Source organism: Strix aluco, chromosome 5, assembly GCF_031877795.1.
Source record: "Strix aluco isolate bStrAlu1 chromosome 5, bStrAlu1.hap1, whole genome shotgun sequence".
NCBI lineage: Eukaryota > Metazoa > Chordata > Aves > Strigiformes > Strigidae > Strix > Strix aluco.
Window position 1 is genome coordinate 42,660,438 of NC_133935.1, and position 12,981 is coordinate 42,673,418.

The 12,981-nt window shown below is 35.2% G+C and overlaps 1 protein-coding gene across 4 annotated transcripts in view; it reads right to left on the reverse strand.

Moving 5' to 3' along the window:
• TMTC2 (transmembrane O-mannosyltransferase targeting cadherins 2) overlaps nucleotides 1–12,981 on the reverse strand; it is a 275,962-nt gene that overhangs the window by 91,359 nt on the left and 171,622 nt on the right. For all 4 annotated transcript variants that reach the window (XM_074827115.1, XM_074827118.1, XM_074827116.1 and 1 more), the window contains one exon: nucleotides 2,286–2,400. In XM_074827115.1, coding sequence (XP_074683216.1) covers nucleotides 2,286–2,400 — 115 coding nt within the window. The remainder of the gene's footprint in view (nucleotides 1–2,285; nucleotides 2,401–12,981) is intronic.

Genomic DNA, 12,981 nt, shown 5'->3' on the forward strand with positions numbered 1-12,981 from the left:
AGTTCTACCAAATGACTGTTTCAGTTTCAAAGACACATAGTAAAAAACAGAAACAGCAAATCTAACTGGCCTCTTGTGAGCGCATGAGACACACATTTTTTCCATTACAGTATTTTTTGTAAAAGGCTCCCACAGAACTGCATGCCAAGGATGGGCTGAACTCGCAAGAGTTTATGCTTAAAATAATCGATTCATTTCCGGTCTTGTAATATCAAAGCCCACTCCACTCACCACCCAGTTTTCATGCTGGATATGGAAGTATCCGACACAGGAAAAGACTACAAAACCAAAAAAATTATGTAAGATTTTTCAAATTCTATTGAATAACTAATGGTTTTGTGAAGTTTAAAAAAACAAAATAAAATAAAGGATTCTATTGCATTCAAGATAGTAGTAGAAAGGTTAAGAATTAGAGATCCTTTTTTGCATATGCATACATATACACATACTATGTAGCAAACACTTCCCTTTGAATATACTTCCCTTACTTTCACAGATATATGTAAGGTAACTTCATGCCCCATATATTCCAACCAGCATTTCGGTTAAATTCCTTTTACACAATTTCAGTAGAATTTGTGTAAAAATTTTCTATACAACAGCAGTGAAGGTTTGTAGGCATATATTTTGTACACCAATGGAAAGCTGGAAGATTATCTGAGAACAGAAAAACTACTGAAATCTGATTTCTTTTATATCTGTCTTTACTCTGTCTTTATCGCCCAATCCCCTTTCCTCTTCTTACCCTGTTATTAACCTCAGTTTCCCTCTATGACACAGCAAGCGAGTAAGAGACAAAAGTACAGTATAGGCATACAAAAAATTTTAAGTTATAACTTTCATCCCCAAAATGAATGGCATATGAGAAATTTAGGAGTATCGATCTTGTCACTTTTTTTCCTACAATCTTCTGCCGAGTTCAGAAGGTATTTTTTTAAATGTGAGAAGTAGTTCTTTCTTAAAAATATACTTTTCACACTCTTCAGTGCCTAGCAGAGACAAAAAAATGATGTGTGTACATGTATGTGTGTAATTGCATGATTATTAAAAATATACATATTTTGAGATATGAAATTGATTTTGGAAAATAAATTCTATTGTTAAATTAATTTGAGTTTCTAGTATGTCTAACTGTAAGGCAAATTAATGAAATGGGCAACTTCTTGTTAAACAAGGAAAAATAAGAAAAAGTCTATTATGTTAAACTTCATTTTCAGATATTGTAAATGACCGTTTTAAATTGGACTTACAGGCAGAACGTTTTTTGTTTATTCATTTAAAGAGGCTTACTATTTGCATTTAATTTTTGCACACGTCGTTTCTCACGCATACATACTTTTCTACGACACACGGGACATTATTTTCATTCTACTACCTAATGCATGGCAATCACCTGGATTTTGTTCTCCGCACACATCATGGAACAACAGCATATGGCTATTGAAGTGACGAGCCTGTCTCTCAGCAGAGCCCCGCTCTGGGGGCTGGGGCTGGGTGGGTGATGGCAGGAGGGGAAGGAAGGGCGAGCACTGGCACAATGAGCCATACTGAGCAGGGAGCCGGTGAGATGCACAGCCCAGACACCTGGAGAATCAGTCCCTTCCCCTCTGAGGGATGCCACAGGACCACAATGCAGGAAGAAGCTTAGCACAACGCTAGCTTCTGTGTTCATAATTTGATATGTTAATGAGTTGGGAAATCTTTTTCCCCACTATTTAATTATTTTGATGCTCATGGTATTTATTCTCTTACCTACCTACAACAGGACTCTAGTCATTCATCTTTCTTGAACCTACACTGCTCTTAAGTCAGTCACAGGAGAAAAGTAATATGCTATCTGAACATTTTAGACCTCTGGAGCTAACAGAGGGTTATTGGCTTATGCTACAAAGTGCTTACACCCACCCCCCCTACCAAGTGTTATTCAGACTTAAAAAAGAAGTCTAAATAACACCTCTATATTTTACCCGAGTCAGAAACAGATGGAGTGCTACTGTCACCAGCTCATCTATCTGTACTTTGTTCAGTGTGGGGTTTTATTCCTTCTTTTAAAGTAAACAGATTTATTTGTAAGTTTACCTTCTCCATAGCCAATACATGTGTATATGATAATGTTGACCAAGAGAAGGTTCTGTCCACCCCCATAGTTTAAGGAGCACGATTAATGAAACTACTATTACAAAGCAACAGCTAACATGATCTCCATTTCCAGCAAGTAAATCAATAGCTCCATTCACAACAGGTTTCACAGATGATCCAATCCCAGGAAAGCCATGCATACTTACAAATTATAAAGCATATCAGCCATGTTGCTGCGGTAGTACAAGGCATTTCTATAGGCGCTTTCAGCTTCAGAAATCTTGCTCTGGCTCTTGAGAACATTTCCAAGGTTACCCCATGCTGTCAAGAGGAGAAAACAGTATTCAGAAAGAGCTACAATCCAATTACACATGACAGAGTATCCGAGTATTGGGAAGTTCCTCAGGGAGACAAACCCCACAAAGAAACTATTTTTATGAAAGGGGTGGAGAGGTTGGTTGGTTTTTTCCCCCGCTGGTTCTCTAGATCTCTGCATCTTACTGTAAGACTCCAATTTCGTAGTGGTGATTTACGTACATTCTCATACATATAGCTTTTGGGTGGGAAAACGATCTCTAAAAACAAAATATATCTCTATGCTTTAGAAACTACTATAGCAAAGGGAAAGGACCATTTTATTTTATATCACCTCTAAATAAGAATCTCCAGAGTAAAATGTGGAACCAGGGCATCTTCATAGTTTTAGCGGTTTTTTTAAGCCTATCTACTCTAAACAGCAAGACATTTTCCCAGAGTAGACACAGCTCTCACTGAAGTATGAAAACTGACAAATGATGCAGGAATTGAAAGAACAGTTAGATAAGTAACCAGGATTAAAAGTATGCCATATGGATATAAACATACTAAAATGTATTTTTTCTACTTGGAAAACATGTGGTTCCTTTCCATACGATTTATTATGTTATACAATGTGCTTTTATATCCCATCTATAAAGGACTTGAGGTAAAAAAATATTTAAGACTCCACATGTGTTCCGTTTGCAGTTTTGTTGAGTGGCACAAAAACTGTACTTACAAAAGAAACTGGAACTAATGTTTTATAGGAAACACAGCCCATGTTATTCATAATTTAGGAAGTTAATTTAACTGGCATTGTAATTATAGTCTATGTGTACACATGAAAAAAACACATTATGCTTATAAATACTTATAAATACATCAAAGTTGTTTCATAAAATATCTCTACTTTCACAAGTATTTTTTTTATGACCAGGAACAATGGGAAGATTATGCATGTCCTTTCAACTAAACACAATATATGGCAAACTATTCTTCCCCCCAGATGCACTAACCATAAACATTAGGCTCAAGTAGCAGTTAAGCTGCTGCTGCAGTTACTCAAGCCCTTTTTTTACAGGAATTTGTATCAATCCTGTGTAATGAAAACTTTCAATGTAGTTTTAACATAACACTGCTAAATAGGTTGATAATTATTTCAGATACGTGTTATTTCCTTAGAAAGTTCATTGCTTCCAAGCTGCTGTGGTTTGCTACAGAAGCATCCTGCCACGGGGATGGAAACAGCAGCAAACACAGAATTTTTTTTTTTTTCCCCCGAGCAGTTTAAACTAAACATTGCTGGGAAAAAAAAATTATGGAATTCTTTTAGGATTCACAAAAATAATGTCATCCAACTGTGCACAACATATTTTGTAAAGACAAAGGAAAAAAAATACAATATTTCCATGAGAAAAGAAGCTATTACTTTTGTGAGTCACTTCATTTTAGCCTAGAATTTCATAAAATGAGAAATAATTCAAAAGCTATTTATCCCTAAATTGACAAATGTCACAAAAGTGTTCCATCGTGCTCTGGTATAATGAAACAAAGCTGCTAAAAATATTCTCAGATTTACTCAATTTTTACACTCTTTGCTAGCATATGTGCAGAATTCTGAATTTATTTCCCCATTACTGCTACTATTCTTTTTTACATGTAGAAAACATTTCAGAAGCTGCAATTAAGGTGACTAGTCAGCTTGTAAGCATTAACAGTTGTAAGAAAAACACAGCTTTTTTTTAAAAAAAAAACCAAGTTAATTTGTGAAAACACACTCTGATGTTGCTTCTGCAGCACATGATCATCCAGTTTCCCATAGCTGTATGTTCCATATAATCTGTAGCTACTTTTGTTTCCACTCTGATATCCCATTACATCAAATGACCATTTGGACTACGGATAACAACTTCCTGCTATATAGTTACTTGCTCCCCACCACTTTGAAGCTCAGTAAATGAAAGGATCTATAGAAGAATGATTCGGTTCATCTTTTCATCTGTTAGGCTGGAAAAACCCTAATAACACTGTTAAATGTAATAGTTTCTCTACACTTCATCTCATGTTGTACTCTCTATTATTTATCTGAGTTACTATAATTTTAAAGCAATACTTTATTTTACATTCTGGAAAATAATGGGTCAAGTTTTAAATATCAATCAATATTTAATCTGCATTATCTTATTTGAAATTTATTCCATTTAGACTTTTGTCTAAACTTGTAAAACTGCGAATGATTAATTCAATTTAATGTGATACACTAGAAGAAGTGATAGCAGCAGAAAATAGCAAACCAATAATCTCACAATTTATCATTAAAAGAAACATGAAAACGAAGGTCTTTTTACTTCCCCAAACTATAAGCTTGGTATAAATCTTCACATCTGTTTAAATACAGAATTAGTTAGATCAATGACCTAGTTCCGGATGGAGATGAAGACACATGGAACATTTTGTAGAATAAACGCTTATTTGTAGAGATCATACTCATAGCCCTGGAAGTTACAAAAAGCTATTATCTGCAGTAACCACATCCTCGTGGCTGTTGGTATATGAGGGAGAGAAAAAGAGGATGGTCTACATGGAAAAGAGGCTACATCAGCTACTCAAGGAACTTCACTCCTGTTTTGTCTTAAGTAGTGCAACTAAGGAAAACCAAAGAATTTCAATTATTAACGACATCTCTAGCATCCAATTTCTCAATCCATATCTCAGGACAAATGTATCCTGTGAAACTGTAACAACATGAGTTCAACTATGTGCTCATTCAGAAATAAAAACAAAATTACACTTGAATGAAGCCACATCCCTATTAAAAACATACCCTATGACTCCAACTAAACTTCAGCACTCAACCATTTTCCATCTGTACATAGCAAGAAATGAAAAATTAATATTCTCAAAAGAAACTGGGGCAGTGATTCTGGAATTTAAAATTGATTTTTATTTCACTTATTTTTTATATATATTTTTCATCTTAAATCTGTAATACCTGAAATTGCAAAAGGGAACATTTAACATTCACAAGATGCTAAAGTATATATATACACCACAATTTAATCTTTAATTACAAATTCAATTTTTCCCCTACTGGACACCCTATTCAGCACAAGAGGAAAAAGCAAGCTGTGAATGAAACAGCTTTGTAATATTTACTTTTTGCCTGCTGCTTAATCCCTGTGCACCAACAAGGAGACCAAAACAGTCCCGGGTCTTTTAGAAATAATACTCCATCATAGCATGGGAACAAAGGTAACATTCACATATCTCACACACCTACAAAACAGTCAATCCATTCAAACTTCACTTCATTGACTTCTTTTCCATAGACCATACTCAATATAAATGGACACATTAAAAATTAAATACACTTCATCATCTTGTATCCTAAGCCAATTATAAACTGAAAAATGTCCTAATGCTTGAGAATTCCTATGCTAGTTACATTTCCTCGCAGGAAAATGGAACATTTTAAAGGGGTTTTGTTGCTGTTGTTTGGGTTTTTTAATAAATAGCAGGAAATATTATGTAGCAGTAAGTAGGAAAAAGATCAATTTAAGTGTTATCACTCTGGCCATATCAAAATAGATTTCTATTAAACTTTAAAGATGACATTTATGTCACCTTGCAGTTAGAGTAGGTCAAGTTTTTAGGCATTTAATTGCTTTCAAGATGAAAATGAGTATGACAAATTTCAGCTTCAAATTTAACATGATTACTTTCTCAACTATCTCACTGAAACTGAGAATTAAGATTTAACAAGCCTGAAAAATACCAGGTTTGGCATATTAAACCTTTTTTTAACCACCTTCTTTCTGGAAGACAGCAAGATAAACAACAGTGAGGCAGGAACAATGTTGTCCAATCTAATCCGCCTGGATTTAAGAAGCACGTCTTACTAAAAAGAACAGTGGAACTTTCAGCTTACGATTGAATTAAGAAAACCAATAAGAAATGGAAATGAATGTGTGCAAATATCTTCATTTAAATAAATCTTTCCCTTTCTACTGAATCAAGGATCATGTCATGCTATTCTGTGAAATGGAAATAACAAAGCAACAAAGTTTCAGAGAAAAGCACTCAGGTGGTGTAAAAACATGTATGTTGATCACTTGATCAAATAGTTTGCTTTAAAAAAAGAAAAAAAAAAAATCACAAATCTTTAACAAAGGTAACCCAAAGTATTAAAGGAGGACTCTTCTTCCTACCCATCACACCTATACAATCCATGAAAAATGAGGTAATAATAAAATCTATTTGGAAACTCACAACCTATTTAACATATCTGTTGTCAAACAAGGAGTGGAAAAACATCCAACTAAAATCTTCTATTAAATCACTGAAATACAACCTAGTAAACTTTTAAAAATAATATAGCAAAAAAAAAAAAGGAAAATGCTGTCTTTTCCAGTATGTTATGCCAGGGGGCAAAACACTGCCTTTTGTAAAGCTTACTAGGAGGAAACATACTTGAAAACTGATGAAATAAAATGTAGGACTAAAAGTATAAAAAATTATATATTACATTCACAATTCACATCAACAAATTATTGAAGTTTTGTAGCACTGTTCTCACCTTAAACTATCAGACTTAGTCACAAAATAAACTTAAAACACAAATTGATGAATGCATCAAAAAATGTGAACTAGATTATTACTTGAGTGAAACAAACTACTTGAAAAACACTAAAGCCTTTAGGGAACAGACAAGTCATTTGTAATAAACTTGTCAGCAGTTCCAAACTAGCAACTCTAGCTCGCAGAAAAATGCACATCAAGCCAAGAAAACTTCTATGAAGCTTTACAGATATTTGTGCATTATTTACTGTTCTTTAGCTTGTGAAATTAGTAACAGCAGTTCCAGGTTGCATTCCCTCTCTTTACAATCCTTCTGCACTTCTCCTGACTCATCTATGAAAAAGAAGTGAATGCATAACGATTATCTCTATTTTTTTATAAACAGACTTTAGGGATGAAGAGATGCTGGTCTAGAAAAACAACACTTCAATTCTTTTTTATGGCAATTACATATGTTTTTTGGAAGTACTGTAAGAGGTCTGTTGTTCTCTACTATCACAACTGCATTTATGCTCCCATGTAACAGCTGTGAAAAAGATGTTCGTGGGCAATATTTATGATAAAGGACACTAACACAAGAAATACAGTGGGAGTTCAGAGACTGAATACTTGATTGTAAAAAAACAGTAGCACAGCAGTAAATCTGATTCTGCTATTTGAAAAAATGACCCATTTCAGAGCTGTAACAATTTCTTTACAAATGTAAATATTTGCATGATCCCATTAGAGGGGGACAGGATAAGTAATTAAAAAAAAAAAAAAAAACAACCAAACTGTCCTACTTTGAAGTGGAAGTAAAAAAAAAAAAAAAAAAAGACAAATTCTTTTAATGTTCAACTTCAGTACAGAAACAGCATTTGCCTTTTTCTGTTAATTCTGAGTAGTACTGATCTCTGTCTTCCCTTTTGGAAGGAAAGCCTACCTGACACATATTGCAAAGGACAAGAGTGGGGAGCAAGTATGACTAAGAACATAACAACCAACCCACTTTAACTTATGTAAAACCCCTTAAAGAGTAAAGATGTGCAATTCTGAAAATATTCCACAATTCTAAATTACATGAAAAGACAATAAGAGAAAGCATTTTTGAGTCTAAGTCTTAAAGGTCATTTTGTGCATTGCATAAAATAGGCTTTTATCTGACGGGCTTTTGAGGAATATGTTTTTATTTCCTTTCCCTCCAAATGAAAGAATGGGAAGAGGAAGATGTAATTGTACCTCTGCCAAAAATGGGGTCAAAAGAGAACTATGGTGATTATCAACACAGTTATCAACACTTTAGAGATGCTTTTACTTTACATTGTGAAAGTAACATTGATTGCTATCAAAACATGCTACATCAGGTTGACGAACAGTGGCCCCTCCTCCATATTCCCCAACTATTTTACACCTAAACCATCAGTACTCTGAACTCCATGAAAAAGTTATTTCTGACCCTCTGTTTGATTTGCAGACATTATATTTCCACGCTCATTAAAGATGATTAAGAGCATGTGGGCCCAATACATGCTGTAAAGCTCCAAAGAAGCATCCTTCTCAAAACCTGTTGAAATTCCTAGCCATTATCATTGGTAAGACATTTATTTGGATGATAACTAAAGGGTGAGAATTCTAATTTTACTTTGCTTAAAAACTTTTTTCTGTTTCCAAAAGGATTTTCTGTTTGCTTCTCTTCCCTTCGAAGGCTTACAAATCAACTCAAAGTAAGCTATGCACATTTTAAATAAATCAATTCTTTGGTACAGCACACTAATAATATCTTGGTCAGAGCTTCAGTATTTGAAATTTGCATTACAGTTGGTGCAAAGTTTTATGTTTTCTTTCATTACACGCTTCTTAAGAAAATCACAGGAAAACCAGTTACAACAATATGACAAAATTATAAAACATTACAAGGAGGAAAGGGTACTAATTACACTTCCCACTTTGACATGTGAGGTTTTCCAAGAATTTAATCACAGTATAACTTATTTTCAGTGGGTCTTTTTCCTGACATTAGTTACTTAGGTAGTTACCAGTGTACTGGAGTCAAATCTGAAAGAACTAAAATAACTTTATGGAAAACTATGAATTTTTACTACTTTCCAGGTGATGCTTCTGGTAAAGTGACAAAAATATAATGGGGAAGATGCCTTTGGCCTTGACTACACCGTGTGTATTACAGAGTGTCAGTTTATATGGCACTGTCACCATAAAAGGTTTGATGAACACTAAATTAACTTCTAAAAGTTTGGAGCATAAAATAAAACCAAAACCAAAGTGAAATAACCTTTTCTCTTTTCCTATTAACTTTTATGTGGACTTAATTCCTGGAGCATGACAACCCAGGTTTCGAGTTTAGAGCTCTTTTTTTTTTCCTTTTTACCATCTGTTCTTAACACTTTTTCATTTTGCACTATAAATCACTACAGCTATTGGTGTGAAAGTCATGAATTACAAGCATTCATATTGCCACCTCACCCTGTAGCAATATCACCACAATGTAGGCAGTCAAGTGCAGTAGCATGTTGTGAATCCCTCAGCTCTACGGTAAAGGGGAGCAAACAGAACATTGAATATTCTTGGAACTTTCACTAAGTATGTTTTTCTATTCATTCTTAGCACTGACACTGAATATTTCTAGATCAGATATTCTATGAATCAAATTGTTTTTACCACCTATCTGAAGCTCCACATTAACAGCTGAAAGCCATGTTGCCCTGCAGAGAGCACTGGACCACTGTTAAGGTTACAGACTATTCAAAAATTAGAGAATTTGGTGAAACATTGCTGCCAGCAAAGGATGCTGCAGTAAAAACACACTTAATGTTGTATATGGTTTGCACAGAAAAAAAAAAATTTATTATGTTCTCAAGTTTATACCTTTAAAACAGATACATACCTGTCATTAGATTCAGCTCCCTCCTGCTGAAATTAAGGTGTTGAACTGGGAATTAAAAGAGGTATATTCTGTTCCCAGCTCTGTTGCTGGTCTGTTGTTCAGATCTGTTGTTCAGAAGGTTTCACCTCCTGATGCCTTTTAATTTGTATTGTTGACATTTGTTACCCATCCATTAATTGCAAGTTTTTTCTGCCAAGGATTGTATCTCACTGTGGGTTTGCATAGTGCCTACTATAACAATTCAGCTAGACACTAATGGGACATAAATGCATGATCACCTCTGGAGGAATGAAGTAAAGAAAGAAGATGAAGCATTCTTGCAATACAGAAGAGATGTAAGGAACCTTTCACCATATAATTAGTATTGTCACAAATGAGGGCCAAGAAAACTAAGTCACTTATAGTGTTCTTATGTTCTTAACTTCTGTTAAAGGGCCATCCTTCCTAAAACACATTTGGGAGTAAGCAAAGCTTGCATTTGGATAAAATAAATTTTTAAAAAAGCTGTAAAATTTGACATTCCTTTGAGTCTTTTGAGGACTTCTGAGCGTGATCTACTTCATGAAAAATAAGTTGAAACATTAAGACCAATGTTTGTAAATGGAAAATTCATCCTACTGGAAAAAAAAAAAAAAAAAAGGCTGAGATTTGCAACAGAAGTCAACAAGTTTCCAATATCCAAATATTCCAAATTAATTTTGTTGGGTAATACATGAAGAAAGAGCACAGCACTAGTTATGTCATTCACATTTGAAAGGTTATAGCCATAGCTATAAAGAACAACAGCTTTTCCTCATTGTCAAAAGGTTAGATTCAGCAGCAGCTTATGGCTTTTTCCTTTTAAGGGTACTACTTGATAGAGTGGTGCTCCAGTCTTTAGCATTCACATTTCATCAGGCAATCACTTTGTTCTAGAGGCAGAAGAGTGTCATGAAAGGAGGCATGATAGGTTCCCCAGTAAAAATTCTGACAGCTCAGTTGCACACTCAAAAAGAGGCAATGAAGAGAGACCAAAGTTTTAAACAGTTTTTCTATAATACAGACCCACTATCTCTCACAAAGATACTCAGAACATCAATCAGATAATGTTTGTTAGGTGGTTTGAAAACAGAAAAGTTCATCTAAATGCTAAAGGTTACTACTTTGAAGGTGGAACAGGTTTTGCCTAACTTCTGCATTATGGTTTGTAAAAGGTATTTCTATTTTTCCTATAATTCCAAAGCCATAATGTTTGTTTTAAAATATGTCACAAATTCATTCATATCATTTGCAATGATTTTCCTCTAAAAACTTCACTTGTTAATAGACACATTTTGATCAAGTTGCCTCATTTTGCTGACTCGAGCAAAAGTACCCTGTTTCTTGTTTCCTAAAGGGACAAATGGTTTCTATATACCCATAATTTATGAGCTTAATCTACTTTATACATGGATTTTTTTTTTTTTTTGTATCAGTGGGTATGTGGAAATGTTGAGACAGACTGTATTTGAGATTTACCACCTCCTAACTTTTATATATTATTCTTCTTTTTATTAAGAATGTTATTTATATCGTTTGTTCAACACTTCATTTCTTGATCAATTCCAGGGCTTTTGGAATGACAGCAGGTGAAGGCAAAACGTAATTGAAAACTATGCAGAGCTCTGAAAGCTATCCAACACCATGTCAGCATGGGCACTGAACCAACTGACTTTTGGCAGGCAGTGCTCCAGTTTTGTTTCTTAGTTTTGAAACCCTGATGCAAATGGGTATGAATGCATGACACTCTCTACTATGCTCAGGATCACTGCCTGATATACCTGCTCCACTTGCTATGTTACAGAAAATTAACTTTTCCTCCTCAAAGGATAGCACAGTGGCTGTCAGCTCAATGAACCTGAGAGATGAGACTGAGCAGCTGCTAAAGTGTCCTTAGGCTTTACCATTTACTCTGTTTAGTCTAGAGTATGCACTCCTTATTCTGCCTAGGACATAGGCAGATTTTGGTAATCTGTCCTGGTTTAACCAGGATAGGGTTAAGTTTCCCCAGCAGTGGGGGGGGAGCTCTAGCCGGGTTATTTAGATACCATGCAAACGTCACATCCTGGCAGGTCACATTTTTCCTGGCACGGGAGCGCGGTGCACTCGTGGTTTTGTACATCGTGCTTCTCACTGCTGTATTTGGTAGATATTTTGCTCTGTTCATTGCTATCACTATTACTGTTATTGTTATTGTTGTTGTTGGTTGTGTTGCTATTGCATTGTTGTATTAAACCTTTCCTTATTTCAGTCTTGGGGCTTTGTATTTCACTCCCTTTGTGGGGGAGGGGCAGCGGCCGCGTGGTCTCAGACCCCGGCAGGGGCTAAACCACCACATAATCCAATTACATTAATAAACCTAATCTCAAGTGTGTGAGGGCTCCGCAATCTGGCTCAATAGTAAATATCACATTAATAGAGTCTTTATCAAGCACCCAGAATAAAGACAGCCATCAAAGAAAAATTATAGATATACTCACAGACTCCCACTTCTCTTAGACTCCTTGATTCACTACATGTGACAGACTACCGTATGAAAAAATTCTCGCCAGTGCCTTTGCTTGAGGTGCCACAGGATCAAATAACACTGCCTTACTGGTTTTAGTTATGTATCAACAATGTAAAATATTTTCTGAGTAACATTATAGAAACTCTTAACAGCATAGCCCTCATTCAGTATTAGTTAACAAACAAGTTGAGGAAGAAACATGCTTCCCAACCACTCATCTCTCAGATGGAGGTGCCATCTCACATCTCCCAGGAGCTGCTTCAGTGCAGCCAGTGTGCTACATCGACAGTCCTCCCACTTATCCCACAAGAGAAAGACAATACTCTGGAAAAAAACTGTCCTGTTAACCAGATTCAGCCCATAAAGCCAGTGCTCATACTGCAGTACCTCTAAAAAAACATTCAAACCAGAAATCACAACCTCACTGCAACTTTGTTCTTAATAAATAAACAAATAAACACAATGCTAACCAACACACACATTGCTCTGGATATGTCCTCCTATTTCCCAATCTTTTGCTTATTGTTACAACTCTGACAAAGATGTTCTAATTAAGCTAAAACTACTACAAGATCACAGACTTGTTGACAATACAGCTCTTCTACCTTCTGAGCTGTGC